Source organism: Nelumbo nucifera, chromosome 1 (assembly GCF_055504915.1).
Source record: "Nelumbo nucifera cultivar China Antique chromosome 1, China Antique-T2T, whole genome shotgun sequence".
In the NCBI taxonomy this organism is placed as follows: domain Eukaryota; kingdom Viridiplantae; phylum Streptophyta; class Magnoliopsida; order Proteales; family Nelumbonaceae; genus Nelumbo; species Nelumbo nucifera.
Window position 1 is genome coordinate 176,519,609 of NC_142649.1, and position 19,622 is coordinate 176,539,230.

Consider the following 19,622-nt stretch of genomic DNA (forward strand, 5'->3'; position numbering starts at 1 on the left):
GTCAAAATGCGATTTGACTCGAAAAGAAAATCCCTTCAAGTCCAAACACACTGAAAAATCACAAATTAGTCTCAGTTTGGACTCAACACCTAATGACGTGTCGAAATGCTGCTTTGTATGTAGACCTGTTCACAGGGTGAGGCGGACTTTGCCTTTATTTTAATAGAATATGCTCAGGCCCGAGCCCCAAGCCTGGCCTAACCATCGGGCCTAGGTCTTGAGCTCGAGCCCAACTCTCATATAAAGCCTGAATCTCAGGTGTGAGCCCGAGCTTGACTAGAAATTTGGAAAAAAAAAATTCTTTTTTATTCAACTAAAAACTATTTTATTTATATTAAAAGACTTCAGGACCTAAAAAAAATAATGAAAAATTGCACTATTACTTGAAAAAGAGAAGAATAATAAAGAAAAATTAATATATATATATATATTATAAAAAATATATTTTTATTATATAATATATTATCAAGTCAGGCTTGAACTTGGACTGGACTTTTTGAGAAAGCTGAGCTTGGGCCAAAAAAAAAATGGGCCCGATGTTTTAAACCCGAGTCCAAGCCCACGGACCTGAAAATCCTGTCTAAACCCGACTTAGATTGAACTGGGCCGGGCCAGGCCGTTGGGCTACCTGGCCCATGAATAGGTCTAATCTGTAAGTTGGGTAGCAATCCAAGCTTGATAGCCAATCCCTATTCCATACTTCCCCTTGAAAAATCACACGGTTTGGTCCAAGTCAATATAACCAGTCAAAGAACTTAACAATTGAGCTAGTTGGCAGCGTTATATGGGTAAAAAGGGAAAAGATGTTTTGAGCATTTGACGAGAATTGCTTACAAAAGACATTAATACTCTGAATTTAAACACTATAACCACAAAACATAAAGCCTAAAATTAGGATTTTGTGTTTTGGGCTTTTGAAGCACAAACCATGAAATTAATACAAACACGATCTAAATTAGGTTTTATTTCTGATTATTGATAATTCACTGTATCTAAAAGAATAGGATCAACACCAATTTAACATCTTGAAAACCGATATATCCAAATTTTTATAAGAAAAAATCACTACATTTACGCAAAAATATAATATACAATTAGGGCTATAACTGAATCAGATTCAGATTGGATTAAGTAAAATCTAAATCTAATCTGATTATTGAAAACTTGTATCTGAATCCGTTTTCAAAATCTGTTTTGATGAATACCTCGGAGTCGAAATCCTAACATACTCGTATTTGATTCGGATTTAATTTGACTCTATTTTAATTTTTTAAAATATAAAAAAGTTAAAATGTTAATTACTTTTCAACTTTTATATATAATATATTAATGTAAATATACATATCAAATTTATTATATATATATATATATTTTAACATATAATATAATATATAAAATATATTTTTATAATTTTAAATATAATTATACAAGGTTTATATATTAAAGTCAATAAATATGATAATATAATCATATTCAAATTTTAATTGAATCAGATAGAGTCAAATTCAAGTCCAATCCAATTATTTAATTGAATTCAGATTGCAAAACCTGAATTTGATCTAATTGCATAAATACATCATCCAAATCCAAAATAATCAGATTAAATGTTGGATCGAACCACAGAATTTTAAGTATCATTAACAAGCCTATATACAACTTATTCAATACATTTTTGTAATGAATTTCCACAAATATATCATTCAAAGATTTGTCCTCCTGAACAATGAGCCGTTAAAGTAAATTTCTTAAACATAAATCAAAATATTTACCAACTTTAATTTAATTAGATCCGGTAACTCATGAATTTTCCAAGCTAAATACAAACTTCAACCCTGGAAAGTATCAACCGCATTCTTGGCATCCGAATACGCAACTAGAAATTTCCATCATTGTTTAGCAAAAAGACCAGCTTTCAAAATGACACACTAGGTTCTGCTTCCATTGGATTATCCACAACTCAGAACATCCGGCCCGATTCAGAATACTATATTATATCATATAGATAGGGGTGCAAGTTGGATTGATCCAAAGTAATATTTTACACTGTTTCGGGCTTGAACTTCAGGTTGGATTCATTTAAACTTTGACAAAAGCCCAATCTGAACCTACCCATGTCACCCATAAATTTAGGGTGCGAGCCCGGCTGGCCCCCTGTCCGGCCATAAGTGTTAAGCCCGGCCCATGACCAGCCCAAATAATAACTAGTAGCTACTAGAGTTGAAAACAATTTCATGGCATAATGATGTTTGCAGGGATAAGCATTTACACCCAGATCGGCATTTCTCGACTTTTGTTGGTCTAAACAGAAGTTCTTCATCCAAGCTTGTTCTGGCCCGGATTTAATATAGTACGTATACTAAATACGGGGGCCAGTATTCTGATTTTTTTTTTATTTATGTATTTTAATAAAATTTGCTTGACACCCTTTTTGTAAATTTTGTTTATTATTTCATTTGTTTTTTCACGTATAGATTATTATTTAATTTAAGAGATTCAACAAAAAAGGGTAAATTTTTTAAACTACCCTTATGGTTTAGCTAATTTACTAAGTGTATCTTTACTATTTGAAAAATGACTAACGCTATCCCTATTGTTTCTATAATTGACTAGCTCTGCCCTTACCGTTAAGGTCCGTTAATATTCCATCAAAACTCATTTGCACGTCATATATATATATTTTTAAATCCAATTTTACCCTTCACCTCTCTCCCCTTCTTTTTCATCAATACGAGGATCCTTGTAGGAGACGATGGCTTTGTTGTACAGGTGGCAAGAGATGGGGTCCGTTGCAACGATGGACCCCAAAGTCCAAACTACCACAATTGCATCTCTCTTTGAATTTGGAGTTATTGGAGGAGTTCCAATGGACAAATGATTTGGAAGTGGACTTTGGGGTTTCCGACTGGGCACCGGAGGTTCCAACGGCGAAGGTTGGCAAGGGCAGTTCCAGTAATGAAGGTTCTAGCGGTTCCAATTTCTTTTATTCTCTCCCTTCTCTTTCCCTCATTTCTCTCTTTTTCCCTCTTTTATTCCCGTTGTTGTTGCCGCTGGCTTCCGGTACCAGCAGCGGTCTTGGTGGAAATGAAACAGACCGGTTGGCCTTGCTAGCCTTCGAGGGTCGAATAACACAGGATCCTCTAGGGGTTACTTGCTTGGGTGCTCTGGATTGATTGGTTGCTTCACCTTCTTTAGATTGCAGCTTTAGTGCTCTGGTTTTAGTCTTGATGAAACAACCACCTTCATTTTTCGGAGGCTTTTGCTGTGGAACTGAATCTCTCTCCAAATGATGACGACGATGAGTTTCTTCAAAAGCATGCAACTTTATCTCTAGTTGAAAACAAGCTTGAATGTAATGTAGTGTAGAATCTCTCTCCAGATGATGACGACGATGAGTTTCTTCAAAAGCATGCAACTTTTGAAAACAAGTTCAAAAGCATGCAACTTTATCTCTAGTTCATGATCATAGTAGTGTAGAGGTTTCTCTGACCGAACTGGTATACAAGTTCGAATCGGTTTTGGCCTCTACGTCGTGAAACCCAATGACCTCGACCTAACTCAGTAAACGGACTCTGCTTCCAAAGAAGAAAACCCACCTCCGGAGCTAGAATTTGAAGAGCATGAAGTGGAATTGAGGAGTATGGAATTTCGATCATTCTATAACTTGAGGTAGGGGAACACCATTGTCTTTCTGCATTTGGTTCTCCAACTTTCTGATCTCCATGTACCATTAAGTCTGCATGTGGGAAGGAATTTGAATTTCATGTTGAAAGGTTTAGAAATAGAGTTCTGGCGTTAACAACTCTACAACGACATTTCAAAGACGGGGAAGGTCATGTTTCTCAAAAGGGGTTGGGGTGTACTCTGCACTGGGTTGTTCAATCCCTTGGATATGACAAGCTTATACCCAATTAACAACTCTGCATTGGGTCAAGTAAAATTCACCACCATTTGGGGTGAGGGGAAGACTTGCTCCACAAGAGGATTTGAATTCGCCGGTTGTGTTGAATGGCGATGGTTTTGCTCGACAACCCCTCTGCACCCAGTTAACAACTCTGCAATTGGTCAACCATATTTGCCCAGCTCCAAATGTGTCCTCATAAATGTGATTTGGGTTTTGATTTCCTTTTTCTTTGCTCTATTTTAAAATTTTGAAGAAGAATGAAGGGTAAAATAGTCTTTTTCGTTGTTCTATTAATAGGTGTTAACTGTAAGGAAAGTTGTAATCAATTGTCAGAAACAATAGAGGTAGTGTTAGTCAATTTTCAAACAGTAAATGTACACTTATTCAATTAGCTAAACTATAAGGATAATTTAAGAAATTGACCCAAGTTTTATTTATAAATAATAGCCATACATCATTTAAAATGAGTTTTTGTTTTTTTTTTTCCTTTTCTACTGAAAGTAATTACCATTCGAGTGAGTAAATACATGTTTGAGAAAGAAAGCTTTTATTTAAGAGTAGAAATAAGTAAATAAATAAGATGCTACTTGTATGGGGGAGAAGCTCTTATTGAGGGCTCTGTTTTAATAATAGCCCACTTTGTGGATATGCATATATGATATAAAATATAATACTCATAATTTATGTATATATATTATAGTATATATGATAAAATTTCATATATAATTTTCTTATTTTTGAATTAAAATTTAGATTAAATTTTAAATTAAAAAATAATTTCATTGGCTTGTGCAAAAGGCCCCAAACTGTAAAGTTTGGGCCCAGGACCAGCCCCATGATCACCCCCAATTCATTCTTTTACCCACTTTTACCAAAATCCGGGACGTGCCCAAATCAACCCTCCTCATATATATTTCAGCGTTTACAACCCTAAACCCGCCTCTTTCACTTTGCATTTGCTGTTGGAAGCTCCGAAGCTCTGATCGGAGAGCCCCAGCAGAAAAATGGTATGTCATTACCCATCTCACCTCTTATCTTTCTCTCCAAACGTGAATATAGAATTCTTGTGTCTGGAATCTATTAGATTCACAAATATGACAAATAATTTTATTGTTTTTGAGTTGGTTATGAGGTTTTTCTAGTTTCTTCCTTGATTTGTTCCCTGGGAGAGGTTATTATTCTATTGGTAGTACCGTTGTGTTAGTTTCTAGTTGATTCGATTCTTATTGAAAGAGTTCTGACTTCTGAGGATGGACTTCCCACAAACGTCTTCTAGTACTTAATGTTGGTCCTCTGTTAATGGAGAAACACTGCATAGATACCTAACAATGATCATATTTGTGTTTTACATCGTGTGACTTCTTGTGAAGAGATGAGCTACTTTACCTGGGCTAGATAGGGATTACGAGTATCTGTTTAGATGTTGAACTGGTTCAACTCCAGAAAAGCACTTCGATGTGTTTACTTATGATCTTGTGTTGAGACAAATGTCTTGCAGCTTACCAATTTGTGATTTTTGGACGCCCATTTGTTGATAAGTTTTTAACCAACTGGTACTACCTTTGCGTTCTTGTTCTAACTTGAATTTCTCCTCATTAACGGCCAACCTTGTTTTAGGTTTAGTTAATCTATGGGGAAACTCAAAGTAAGTTTTGTTTAAACCTCATAGCAAGATACTGATTGGAATATAGGAAATTTTACACCACAAATAATGCAATGCCTTTTGGAAGTAGTTGGAGATTTCCCAAATTTCATATGTTCTTACATCACCAAATAAGAAGGGGATTTATTTTTGTAGCGAAAGAAAAAAAAAAGAAGGGGGTTTATTCGTTCATTTTTTTTTTCTGGGGATGTATATTCATGGTTGATCACTATTATGTTCAATTGCTCCTATTAGGCTAAAAAAACCTAGGGTTGCCCAGATTTTTCTAACTCTTTTAATGGGGTTGTGAGTTGAGGAAGTACTACGAAAACTTATATGTTAGAGCTCTTTTCTTGTTAAAGATGAAATATGCAGTCAATCTATAAAATGGACTTTCAGGAATTAGGGTCTTAATGAAAACCAGGGGAATCCTTCTTTCTCAAATTTTTATATCTTCATCTTTTTTTTTTTTCCTTTTTTTGTTGCCAAGAAACACTTCTTGGATTCTTGGATTTGTCAAATCAACAGATCTTGCAGACAAGTGTCTGTTTCATGTTTTGTTGATAGAAATCGTAGTGGAGGAAGTTATATGGTATTAGATAAGTGTGAACTTGAAATTGATAGGATTCCATTACATTCGGGATTGAATACCAATAAAATTGGTGCAAACATTTTTAGAAAGTAGGTGAACATGTGTTTTGGAAATTTCCAGAATTTAGTGTTTATTTTTTAAGTCTGATTTTGTGAAACAATCTTGACTAGGTGCAATAAATGAGAGCGGTAGAAGTCTAGCCAAAAAATGCATCTATTAATGTAAAGATATCCCGTTGAGTTGTTTGGATGGTCTCCAGCTGATATGCCAAGAGCATCCATGCAGTTGATCTTAACAAATATTTAAAATAAGGGGCAACCTTGTATAAAAGTATTAGATTAAACAGGATAAATTAAACTCTCCCGTAGTCCCATTTGAGTGGTCAGTGGACAAATGCTCGGAAGTTGTTTTCTCTCTTCTGAAAGAGAAAACTTGATAAATGCAGGTATGGTATTTTCATGTTATTCTTGTGTCCTTGCTTTGTTTTTGTTTTTAATAATAAAATAAAATTTCATAAAGAAAAATGCAAAAGCATACACGCATATATGAGCTTTGCATCCCAAGCACCAACATAATGCCCATCTGACCTCCATGTTCACGACACAACTGAAATACAAAGACCCTGACTGCCATGTACCAAGTAAACCTACCCTCCCTTCAGACATCTACATCAACAATGCCTCACAAGTCACAGCTATTTCTCAACAAACACATCAACTTTCAGATTGTGTTTTTGCTTTGGTTGCTGAATCATAGGTTTGGCAAATTTCCAATCATTTCCATGGATTTGATTTTGTTCCTTAATTCCTCTTTAATCTTCAAAAATTTCTCTTGTATTTCAGGCTAGAGGATTGAAGAAACATCTGAAGAGGCTCAATGCCCCAAAGCATTGGATGCTTGACAAGCTTGGGGGTGCATTTGTAAGTATTTCATTTGATAAATGCTTTTTCTGTCTGTCTATTTGTTTTCTGAATGTTAATTTGACATGCTCTTTTTTTAGGCACCTAAACCATCTTCTGGACCCCACAAAGCCCGGGAGTGCTTGCCATTGATCCTCATTCTGCGAAACCGGTTAAAATATGCTCTTACATACCGTGAAGTTATTGCTATTTTAATGCAAAGGCATGTTTTGGTTGATGGAAAAGTTAGGACAGACAAGACATATCCAGCTGGTTTCATGGGTAAGTACTTGCCAACTACTATACTCTGTCCTTAGAGCAATTATACATTAAAGGACTACCTTTTCTATTTTTTCTCTTTTTCTGATTTAATACATGGATAAGTTCCCAATCTCATGGAGTGCTTGCATCAAGATTGTATTGAAGTCATCCTCCATTCCCCCTCGATTGTCTTGTAACTGTAAAACATGTTGACATATTTTTTATTTATTATTCTTCTTCCCATGACAGTTCTCAGATACTGTGTGGTGTGGATGTGGCTATCATTCAGTGGTTTCTCACAAGGAGATAAATTGAGTTAGACATTTCATAGTAGAACCCACTGAATTGTGGAAATGAGAATAACAAGTTATGACAGCATATCTGGTAATGAGTGTTATTGTTTTTGGGAAGGGTCAATAATCCTTTTATGGAACCAACAGATTTGGCCTAATAGGTCAGTCAAAAGATGACTGCAGGTTCTTATAGAATGTTGTGATTCATCTTGAAGGATTTGATGAGGTTTTACATCACCTGGAAATCTGATTCAGAGTTTCATTTGGATTTGGGAGTTTGGAGTAAAGGCATCTATGGACATCGATAGCATTTTCCAGTGAGAAGTTGCACTGGTACAGGTTAATGTTCTGAAAAGATGATGCCAAAAAATGTTGAGAAAAGAGTGGAAGGTCAAAATGGATTTTGTGAGAAACGATTTGGGGTGCACAACTACATATTAATGAAGTTGGAGGATACTGCTCTTTGACAATGTTTCAGGTGAGAAATAGACTTCATGTTGGCATCTTGGGACATCAAATAGTCGTGATGGGGCACAAGTTTAGGTGTATTCAAGCTGAGAAATGCCCAACCGGGATGGCTTGATTAGTCTGGTAAAGAATTCCCACTTCAGATGGTGATGACATTAATGATGAGTTTCAAGAGGAGCGTATTGATACTAGCTGATGGTTTCAGAAAGAGGATGGAGGACAAAAATGGTCATTGTCCAATGTTGGTCCCAGCTATCTGGGGTCTTGGGAGGGGTGGGCTGGATACAGACCTTGGATACTTTTTTGCACAAAGTGGTCACTCACAGGGTTAGACTCAAATGTGTATTTTCACACTTGTTGGTCCAAGATTTTAGCTATAGGTACTTAATATCCTTCTCTTTTTTTATTTATATTTGTTTAGCATTAAATTTTGCTTCTCTTTGTGGTTTTCATTCACAGATGTTGTGTCAATTCCCAAGACAAATGAGAATTTTCGACTTCTGTATGATACAAAGGGTCGTTTCCGCCTCCATTCTATCAAGGATGAAGAGGCAAAGGTATGTTGTATTTTGGACACGTTTAAGATTGTCTAAGAGACATTGTTGAAGATCTTGAAGCAAATTAATTTGCTTTGTTGTAGTTCAAGCTCTGCAAAGTTCGATCAGTGCAATTTGGAGACAAGGGAATTCCCTACCTGAACACATATGATGGTCGTACAATCCGCTATCCAGACCCCCTCATCAGGGCTAATGACACCATCAAGATTGACCTTGAGGCCAACAAGATAACAGATTTCATTAAGTTCGATGTCGGAAATGTTGTTATGGTGACAGGTGGAAGAAACAGGGGGCGTGTTGGAATCATCAAGAACAGGGAGAAGCACAAGGGAAGCTTCGAGACTATTCATATTCAGGATGCAACAGGCCATGAGTTTGCTACTCGTCTAGGGAATGTTTTCACCATTGGCAAGGGGACAAAGCCATGGGTGTCTCTTCCCAAGGGCAAGGGTATTAAGCTTTCCATTATTGAGGAAGCAAGAAAGCGCATTGCGGCAGCAGCAGCCTCGACCGCCTAAATCATTTAATGTAGTAGGTTGGCATCAGTGACTCTTTTTCTTTTAGATCTTTAGTTTTGTTCTTTTTAATATCAATATCATATCTGTAGTTTTTGTTCTGTTGCTGAGGATAGATTTTTATGTGGGGACCTGGTTTTTGCATGGCTGGGATTTGGGGTTCAAAATTTTGTAGTTTCACATTCGATTTTTGAGAGCTTAAATAATTTTCCTTGCTATACTCTCTTGAAGGTATTATGAGGAGAATTTTGCCTTTAGATCCTTGATTGGTCTCCATTGGGTATTAACGATCATATTTATTATGTTTATAGTGCTGGTGTGGAACCATCCATCTAATACTTGTCTAACTAAACTATAATACCTTCTCTTTGCAGTCGGAAAGGCATTTTTAGTAGAGTCTTGTCTCCATTCCTAAGGTTTACGATCTTTGAGTCATTTTCTGGGTATCTATGGTTTATGTTCTATTAAATGTTTTTAACTCAAGGCCGACCTGGCTCGTGAGCCGTTCAAACTGTCACCCAGCCTTGATTTTGGTCTGATGTTTGATCCGAAAACTGTCTGATCCAGGCGGTTCAACTGTTGATTCATTCAACCCAGTCACCAGGTAGCGAGTTGCACACTCAATGTATATGTATATTTTTTGAGACCATAACTTGGCATTTTGATGTCTAATTGAAGTGATTTTATTTTTGATTTTTAAGATCTAATAGTCTTACACCAAATACCCTACTATTTTTTTGTCAAAAAAAAGCCCTTTCTTGGGCCTCATTGTAAAAGTTAACATTTTTAACAAATAAAAATAAAAAATGAATTAAAAAATTCAAATGGTATATTCACATATATTACATCTCAAAAATAGCTGGTTGAACTATACATTCGGTTGCGTTGAATAGTAAAAATATTTAGACTCGACGGGGTGTTCAAGTTGATTATGATATGTTAAGTTAAATTAATGTGACTTGTATAATTAACTTATTTAAAATAAATCGATTAAGCTAATTAATTAGGTAATTTCACAAGTAGAGAGTCGGATTAAAGGATTGCATGTTGGGACTGGGACTTTCTAATTATGGGAACTGTTTAGAGAGAAGGGAATTGTTCACATAGTGAATTTATTTGTTTTCAAAAATTTATAAAAACTCCAAAATTTTGAGGGGATTGGAAAACAAAGGGAGGAGTGATGTGGACACGGTCGGTGTAAAAGGATGCCCATGTTATATTAAGTTTCATGACTGCGAGAACCTCCTATTGGAAAACAAAGGGAGCAGTGATGGGACTTTCGTCTATAGATGACGAACTTCCAAATTCAACATTGGTCAGTTTGTGCAATTAATCTGCGAGAACCTCCCATAATTGGGAACACATCATTTCAACCCAAGTCAAAGATATGTGATGAATAATATAAGGTTTGAAGCTATATGTCATGACTTTTCTGCAGGATAGTGTCTCTGTTTGTTAGCAGTGTAAATTCGAATCAGATACAAATTTTGCGCTTCAGATTTGCAATGTTTGCTTCTAACCATGATTTGAATTCCTACCTAATGCAAGTTTGCACTTTTTTTTTTGTCAAATTTGTACTCGTTAGTGCAGATTTTGCATCTCAAAAACTGATGCAAAATGTGCAGCACCTTCCTTGTACCTTAATTGTTAATTCTACCCATTTCATTTTACTTCCTATTCCACTCAAAAAAAAAAAAAAACCTCCCCACCTTCATTCTCTTTCAAGTGGGGCCACATCCCATCTACTCCTCTCAAACAAACAAATAAGGTCCAATCTGAAATAAAAGTAAACCAGACGCTCAGCCTATTTTCAAAGTTTTACACCATTGCAATTTTCATTTGCATTGCCAAAAAAACAGAGCCTTATTTTCATTGAATCCCGGTTTGCATGCCAGATAAATGCTAGATTCATGTTTCTAGACATCTCCCTTACCATCATTTGGTAAGCTGAACTCTTTAGAAGTACTATTGTACAAATGAAATACTAAAAATTACATAGTTTAAACTTTGAAGTAGTGAGAGAAGACTTGATGACCTATTGTTTAAGAAATGGGAGGCCTTGGTTAGAGGAATGCAAAGAAGAGTTCATTCATGTAGCTAATCCAAAATAGTTGGGAACTTGGGATAAGGTTAACCTATGTTTAATCTTTAAGAAACTCCTACTAGAGAGAATTTAACTCGTTTCTAAGTCTCTGTCAAACTAAAGTTAGTGATTCAATCATAATTACCTTCAAATTGGTAAATCTTTTCTTGAACACGAACATCTTGGCATGTAGATCTTCAGCAAGCTTCAAAATTCTCTACAAAGAACACGTCCATGGGTCACAAGCTATTGAATGATTACACCTTTAATCACATTAAACCAACAAAAGGTGGACCAAGCAAGTGGTTTAAACCAGTGGAGAATTCATTATACAAAAAACTTTCGTTTAAAATTTAACCTTCAAAAACTATGTTTTTAGGCTTGTATCTTCTTGCCCAGATAAGGTGACTGACAAAATTGAGAGTGTTTAATCCTGCCAAAACCCAAAAGAAATAATCAAGGTGCCCTTCATTCAAGTTAGCAGGTATCCAGCCTGCCCTTCCTCCTTGTGTAGTAACCGAAGTGACTAATGTAATAGCAAGAGAACTCAAGTAATTGCCTCCAGATATTGTAAGCAAGGAAAATGCATTACATGTACTTTTCATGGTGTTAGGTGCCTGACCATTAAAGAACTCGAGCTGTCCAACATAAATGAAGACCTCTGAAACACCAAAAATAAAATATTGTGGAAGCTGCCATGCTATGCTCATGGTTTTGCCATACCTTAGATATTCCAACCTTTTTTCTTCCACCAATGCAGCTGTTGACATGGCTAAGATCATCAGTAGATGACCAACTCCCATTCTTTGTAGCTCTGAAAGTCCTTGTCCATTTGATATAAATTTCTTCCCAATGTTAACAAGAAGTGTGTCATAGATAAAAACCCATAAGATGACAATAAGGACTTCAAAGGCAAAGAGAGAGGCAGGTGGGAATGAGAAGCCTCCAATCTTTGTTTCCATTGTGCTGCCTTGTTCAATGAATGTGGTGCTCATTTGGGCATAAGAAACTGAATATACAACGCCACCCGCCCAAATTGGGAGTAAACGGAGAAGAATCTTTAGCTCCTCCACCTGAGACACACTGCAGAGTCTCCAAGGACTTGGAGAATCAGTACTATTTGCATCTGATTCTGACATTGTAGCAGCTTTGTCCAAAAATCTGGAAAGACATTTTATTACCTTCTTTTTATGTAAGAAATCCATGGACTTAAAAATACATGCTCATGAGCAATTTGTGTCTCATTGTAAGTAGTTCTCGACCATTAGAATTGATGTAAGAGGGAAAAGAAGGATAAGGTACCTGAAGTCATTAGTATAAACTAATTTCCAGCTTTCCTTGGCAATCGAGTTCTTAAATGGGACCTCATGTAGGAGACTGTTATCAATGGGGACTTCTATGTTTGCTTTTCTCAGAGCTGCAACCAGAACTTGGAGAATTCTTTTTAGGGGACTCCCACCTGGTCTTTGTATCCTATAAATTGGTGTCCCATATAGAAAGGTTCCTATTGCTAGGGCCATGAAGAATGTAGAAATTCCAAATCCAAGTGCCCAATCAACATTCTCTTCAACCCAAACTAAACTTGTGCTTGAAATAAGAGCACCAATGTTGACAGAGAAATAAAACCAATTGAAGGACTTTTTCTTTTCTATTTCAGCTGAATTTCTATTCTCAAATTGGTCTGCACCTAAGGGCAGCAGAGACGAGCCAACACCTCCCCTTCCAAAGGCAATGAGATATAAACCGAAGAGGAGCACTAGCTTTTGAGCTTCAATTACACGAGGGCAGTGATTTCTTTCACAGAGGACAGGCTTCAACAATGAAAAGGCAGGCAGCTGAGAAAGTGACAGTTAGCATCCCCTGTTTAAAGATATGAAAGACAGAGAAATGTAGTTATACTCCCCTTCCAAGGGAAACGGAAATTTTATGCATTCTTTGGACACTGATCAAGAAAATGGTTGGAAATTAATTCATGTGAAGCTGTAAATTTGTCTAGTTAAGTAAATTACTAGATTGGCTAAACCATTTAAACATAGGACATGATTACTGTGGTAAATTCAAGAATTGAATTGCACATATAGTGAATTTAACTCAAGCATACAAGAAAATAGACCAATGCGAAGACCAAAATGGTTTTGTATCTGCCCCAGTGGGAATCAGCTATAAGAGCTCCCAAGAAGGGTGCAAGGTAGCCAGTTCCAGTCCATGTGCTGATGCATGTTGCAATTGATGCATTTCTTTGATGTAAGATCTTGCTGAGGTAAACGACCAGATTTGTAGCAATGCCAAAATAACCCAAGGCCTCCAAGCATTCTACTCCTGTGAATTCAATGAAATTATCAATATGACAAGTATGTGACAGAGGCATTTCTTATTTCTTGTTTATTTTTGATAAGTACAACCTTAGTTCTTCTTAACAGATGGAGGAAATAAAATGCAAGAAGTAACAGATTTCTAATTGAAAAGATGATCTGTAGAGAGTTTGTTGCAGACTATCCCCCTTGTAACTACTATAATTTCTTTTGGACTCCCTAGTCCACTTGCAAAGAAATAACAATTTTCTCAATATTTGTTTAAATCTTGAATGAACTCCATGGCAAGTCTGGACATTCCAACAAATACAATCCAAACAAGAATAGTCAGGCAAATTGTGGAAATAAGATAATGAAGAAACTTCCCCACTTTTTCTGACAAATAGTAATTGGATGATCACCGAAACCTCATTTACTAAATACTAACGAAGGCCCTACCCCCTGCTAGAAAGAAAGAGAAACTTGGAGTTAAGCTTACAGATTGAGGTTCAAAACTTGATCTTAACCCCCAGTAGGAACAATAGTCTTTGTATAAATCTTGAAAAGTCATGGTCGATGTTTATCCTCTAATGCTTGTAGCTCTAAGTCATGTCATACGATTGAATATATGCACTTTCATTGATCAAACAACAATTTTTTAAGCTGCTGGGTATTAGTCCCTGAAGTTGCTTCAAACTAATTGATACAGTTGGGCTAATTAAACGAGAAAGAACAACACCAAACATATACTCGATAAAAAATTCTGACCCAAAATTATGGTGGAAGCTCTTGAACCTCCAATCTTTCCCTGAATATCCACTGACCGATCTTCCGTTTGTTCTATGTTCAGTTGCTCCTTCAACGAAAAAAATCAATAAATAAATAAAGCAAGAAAGGGGGAAAGAAACGATAACCAAGAAGCAATTCCAATTCAAGAGAGGTGTTTTCCTATTTCTCCTAATCAAGAAAAAGTGAAAAGCCCATCAGCTTCATCTGAAGAAAGAAACGATCAGTTGGTTTTCAGCTGGAGGAGTACAGTCATACTGTGGCAAACCCAACTGTACCTTTAATGAAGGTTGCTTAGGATTAGCCCCATACCAAATTGAAGTTTAATTAAGCTCTTAATCAGAAAGTGTAGAAAAGCATGACTTTCTTTGGTATTGGGAAGCAAATGTATTACCTCTTTGTTTAGAAAAGGAGTGGTTTCTCCTCTCTCCGACGAACCCAGATGAACTAAACCTTCTTCCATGGATGATGGAGCCACCCCTTTCTCTTTGCAAATCCCAGCCAACTCAGACCATCAAAGAACGGGCTTTGTCAAGTTAGACGAGGGAATGATCGAATTGATCGACCAAATGAATGAGGAAAAAGCATTATTTGATGAAAATGTTGGAAGCAAATCTGGAGCACGAGAGGCACGTTGACTTTCATTGCAAACTGTAAGGAAGAAGCACGTCACACGTGGACTTTAATAGTAGTAGAGTACACGTGCATTCCTTCACTCATGTTGGAACCGTGTTGGACAGCTTTTTTTTACTTTTGGTTATGAGCAAATCCCAACTCGGCCATGGGAGGGCAGAGAGATAAGTCACCTGTGAGAGTCTTGATCTGCTCTTAACAAAATACATTCCAGTCTCAGTCTCACGGTGACATGTGTGTGATCAAATAATGTTGGAAGCGTATTGGAATGGATTTTGTTGGGAGCAGCTCGAATTTAATAAGGGTTATGGCTCTTAGCAAAATACATTCCAGTCTGGGTCTCACAGTGACATGTGTGTTATCAAATCATGTTGGAAGTGTATTGGAATGGATTTTAATTTGTTAGGAGCAAATCTAATTTAATAAGGGTTATGGCTCGAGCTCACCATAAGACTCGACAAGCGTGGGCAGGAGTTCCGGAATCTATATACACACACTAAACTATAGTAGTTTATAAATTTTCTCTTTTTCTCTTTTTTATTTTTCTAGGAAATTGTTTAAAATCCACTAATCACTTTTTATGAATTCTCTTAAACTCACTACAATTTTTCAAAACGTTCAAAACTTACCATGTTACTAACTTGATGTTAAATAGATTAATGGGAATCAACCCATTACCATTTTACCCTATATAGAAAAAATATAAATATATACCTATATATTTTAATATTCTAACTACAAAAACATGAAAAAAAGGAAAATGTTCAAAAAATATTTTCAAATATAAAATACATAAAAACACAGAAATTATAAAAAAATAAAAACTATAGAAATTGAAAACTAAATCAGAAAATAAAAATTGTAGAAAAACATAGAAATTGCAAATAAATAACAAAAATACAGAAAAATTTATAGATTGTAGAAAATAGAAAATTGTAAAAAACAGAAATTATAAAAAAGCATTAGAAAATATAGCAAAACACTAAAAATGCAAAAAAAAACAAGAAAATTGAAAACTAAACAAGACAAAAGAAACTTGAAAAATATAAAGATTGGATAAAAACATAAATTGCAAATATACATAAAATGATAAAATCTCAAAAATTATATATTATATAAGAAAGTAAAAAATTGTAAAAAAACACAAGAAAGTGATAAAATTTTCAAAAAGATAATAAAAAACCACACAAAAATACATAAAATGATAAAAATTTAAAAATATCAACTAAAAAAAGCAAAAATAAAAAAAAAGATTTTTTTAATTATATATTTTAGAAAAAATAAAAAATGAAAACAAACTAATAAAATCATAAAAATTTTCAAAAAATTAAACAAAAATTAGACATTAAATCCGAAGATTGTTGCAACAAATTTTCAAAAAATTTTTTAGACAATCATATAAATAATTACAAAAATATTTTTTGCATAAATTTGTAGAACCCTCGATGGGGATTTACATTCGAGATTCAAAAGAATGCATTGCAAATGTTTCAAAACATCAAAAATCTTTGAAATTTATGATCATCTTCTTTCAAATCTTCAAACCAATAGATCGTTTTCTTCAAGATCTGAGTGAGAGAGAAGGTGCTACGGTGGCAACAAGATCTGAGCAAGAGAGAGGGTGGTGCGACACCTTCAAGAATGAGAGAGAAGGTGGTGTGGTGGCCAGATCTGAGCAAGAGAGAGGGTGATGCAGTGACTACCTTCAAGATCTGAGCAAGAGAAGGTGGTGCAACGACCAAATCTGAGTGAAAGAGAGGGTGATGCAATGATTACCTTTAATATCTGAGCGAGAGAAGGTGGTGTGGCAACCAGATCTGAGTGAGGGAGAGGGTGATGTAGTGATTACCTTCAAGATCTGAGCAAGAGAAGGTGGTGCGACATCCAGATATGAGCGAAAGAGAGGGTGATGCAGTGATTACCTTCAAGATCTGAGCAAAAGAAGGTGGTGCGGCTACCAAATCTGAGCGAGAGAGTGGGAGATGCAATGACTACCTTCAAGATCTGAGTGAGAAAAAATGGTGTGGTGGCTAAATCTAAGCAAGAGAGGTAGAGCAGAGAGAGAATTTCGGTCTAACCCTAACCTAAATGACCCTTTTCCCCTAATTCGCCATTCAAGGGTAATTTGGTCATGAAAAGTGTTATTTATGCTAACATGGCCATTTATGTTAAGAAACATTAACGGTGCACTAACGGAAGGTGAGTTTTGGAAAATAAAACTCATTTGACATTGTGAGTTTTGGACGTTTTCAAAAGTTGTGGTGAGTTTAAGAGAATTCATAAAAAGTGATGGTGGATTTTGGACAATTTCCCTTTTTTTTACTTCATGTCATTTTTTTAAACAACCAATGTGATGTTTTCCTTTCCCATAAAAAAATACTTGAAATCTCTTTCTCACACGTTCCCAATAACCTAAATAATATCCTCTCTTAAACTACCTCCCCCCACTACCCCCACTTTCTCCTAAATTATCTCTAATTCCTATTTCTCTCCTAAATTGTCTCTAATCCATTTTCATCCTCTCCCCACTTTTTATCTATATCTATCTAAAGAAAGTTTAAATTAAAAATTAAAAATTTATTTAAATATTCTAACAAAATCATATAATAACTTTAAAATATTTATTAAAAACACAAAAAATAATTACAATAGATTTAGGCCCCATTTGACATGTCTTTTTGCGTAGTTTGTCGGCTATTTACAAGCCTAGAAGACTACGATTCGGTCTTTTCCATTTGGTTTGTAGTAAATCCACCTATCAAAAGTCGATGCATCGAAAAGATGAGAGAAGCCCAAATCGGGTGATTTTCGGAAAGCTCCAAATGGAGCTTTTGCATTTTTTTTATTCTTTGCATGGAAAGATGCACAAAAAAACACACCTTAACCAAACGGGCTTTAGGCTACGTAGATCTTAATGCAAAAGCTCAATGCGTCTTTTGACTATAAGAGCTACTAGAAGATCTTCACAAAAAGACTTGCCAATAATACTCATATTATTAATAATTTTATATTTTTACAAAATTCATCATGAAATTATGTACTAACAATTTAAATTATAGTTTCCTAGATTATTCAATGTAAATGTTATTCAAATAAAAAAAAATCTAACAATAAACATTAAATTTCAAATATTTAATATTATGTGATGACTTTAAAAAATTTAAAATTCAAATAACAAGAAATTTTAAATATTTTACATAATATTTAAATATTTAAATAAACAAACAAAATATTTAACATAACTAGATTTTAAATAGTTAAAATAATGAAATTATGTAATGAATTAAAAAAATTCTTAAAACTAGAAAAATAATTACAATATAATATTCAAATTAATAATAACTTAATATTTTACAAAATTAATAACAAAATTATGTAATAATAGTATAAATTATAATTTTATGGATGATTAAATTCAATAAATAATTAATATTTTAAATTTAATTAATGATATTATTTAAATAATGAAATAATATTCTAAATAACTAATTTCAGTTATATAAATTAATAATTCTAGAAAATAACTTTAAGAAAAATTAATATTTATTAGTAATAATTTTAAAATCTTAATCTATATTTATTATATATTTATACATGCTAGAATTAATATTTACTGTATTTTAAATAATTATTTATTTTTTGTTCAATAATTATTATATTTATAAATCTATATTTGTTTTTTTTATTTAACAGAAAATTTTAAATAATTATAGGAGATTAAATGACCATTGTTTAACTTTTTAAATTTAATTTATTGTATTTTTGTTGTAATTTATTAATTAAAGTTTATTAGAGATTAAACTATTATTTGAGATTACACTATTTATTGATTAATTTAATACATTTTTTTAGCATTTATTGTATTTTTATTAGTTATTTATTGTATTTTCATTATCAATATATTTTCAATAGTTATGCATTTTCACTATAAATTTTCAATAATTATTAGAGATTAAACCTTTGTTATTTATTAGACTATTAATTTAGCTAAAATTGGGAGTTTTCATGGGTTGGTTTGGTTCGGTTGTAGGTTGTTTGGCCAACCAAATCGACCTAGTTAGGTTGGGGAGCTGGTCAATCAAAATCAATTGGCCAATTCGGCTTGTATCGTTTTGGGTTAACTTTTTGGTTTGGTCAGTTGGTTCAAAAGATTTAATTTAAAAAAATTACAGTGGCATTATTAAAAAATAAATTTATGATATAAAATATTCTAGACTTAGAAATATAGGAAAATTTTCACTCTCCCATATTAAAAAATTATATTAAAAATATAAAATATCAATATATATCTACAGTTGGTTGTTCGATTTTGTTCAATTAACAAATGACCAAAATGAAACTGATCAACCTAGTTGGGTTGGGGAATTGTTGAGTCAAACCAGACTAGAAATACTAGAAAACTGACCAACTTGGGTCAAGTTTGTCGGGTTGGTCGATTTTATCAGTTTGATGAACAACCCTAGCTTAAATTAATTATTGTTATTTTTGTATTGTAAAAATTATTAAAAGTAGTATATAAATATAATGAAAAATGTATGATGTGGAAAAGATATGGTATCAGAAGAGTTTTGACCAATTAAAATCCACCCATGAATTTTGATAAATAACACTTGATTGGCTACCTCATATGATACTTGTTGATTGGTCAAACCTAAAATATAAATAATTATTAATTATTTCAAAGTTAAAAATATAAAACAA

At 34.2% G+C, this 19,622-nt stretch overlaps 2 protein-coding genes across 3 annotated transcripts; one reads left to right on the plus strand and one right to left on the minus strand.

The window, feature by feature from the left end:
- Positions 1-4,793: 4,793 nt before the first annotated feature.
- On the plus strand, positions 4,794-9,385 carry LOC104587260 (small ribosomal subunit protein eS4x-like). The gene is made up of 5 exons (XM_010244799.3): positions 4,794-4,908; positions 6,978-7,055; positions 7,136-7,316; positions 8,516-8,613; positions 8,697-9,385. Exons 1-5 carry the CDS (start codon positions 4,906-4,908, stop codon positions 9,129-9,131), a joined length of 795 nt encoding a protein of 264 aa, XP_010243101.1. The 5' UTR covers positions 4,794-4,905; the 3' UTR covers positions 9,132-9,385.
- A 1,997-nt stretch (positions 9,386-11,382) lies between these two features.
- On the minus strand, positions 11,383-14,885 carry LOC104587259 (protein NRT1/ PTR FAMILY 8.3-like). Of its 2 annotated transcripts, none has more exons than XM_088895381.1 (6): positions 14,683-14,885; positions 14,271-14,358; positions 13,313-13,530; positions 12,514-13,071; positions 11,570-12,372; positions 11,383-11,428 (listed from the first exon to the last, which is right to left on the minus strand). In XM_088895381.1, exons 1-4 carry the CDS (start codon positions 14,749-14,751, stop codon positions 13,009-13,011), a joined length of 438 nt encoding a protein of 145 aa, XP_088751507.1. In that variant the 5' UTR covers positions 14,752-14,885; the 3' UTR covers positions 11,383-11,428; positions 11,570-12,372; positions 12,514-13,008. The 2 variants fall into 2 exon arrangements, with proteins under 2 accessions (XP_088751507.1, XP_088751506.1); XM_088895380.1 differs by having other exon boundaries at positions 14,683-14,860.
- Between the last annotated feature and the right edge of the window lie 4,737 nt (positions 14,886-19,622).

Coding starts and splice junctions, on each gene's coding strand:
- LOC104587260 (XM_010244799.3), top strand. Junction 7,317..8,515: donor ATATCCAGCTGGTTTCATGG/GTAAGTACTTGC, acceptor TTTCATTCACAG/ATGTTGTGTCAATTCCCAAG. Junction 8,614..8,696: donor TCAAGGATGAAGAGGCAAAG/GTATGTTGTATT, acceptor GCTTTGTTGTAG/TTCAAGCTCTGCAAAGTTCG.
- LOC104587259 (XM_088895380.1), bottom strand. CDS start 12,731: ATGGCCCTAGCAATAGGAACCTTTCTATATGGGACACCAATTTATAGG. Junction 12,373..12,513: donor GTTTATACTAATGACTTCAG/GTACCTTATCCT, acceptor ATGTCTTTCCAG/ATTTTTGGACAAAGCTGCTA. Junction 11,429..11,569: donor TAAAAACATAGTTTTTGAAG/GTTAAATTTTAA, acceptor TGTTCTTTGTAG/AGAATTTTGAAGCTTGCTGA.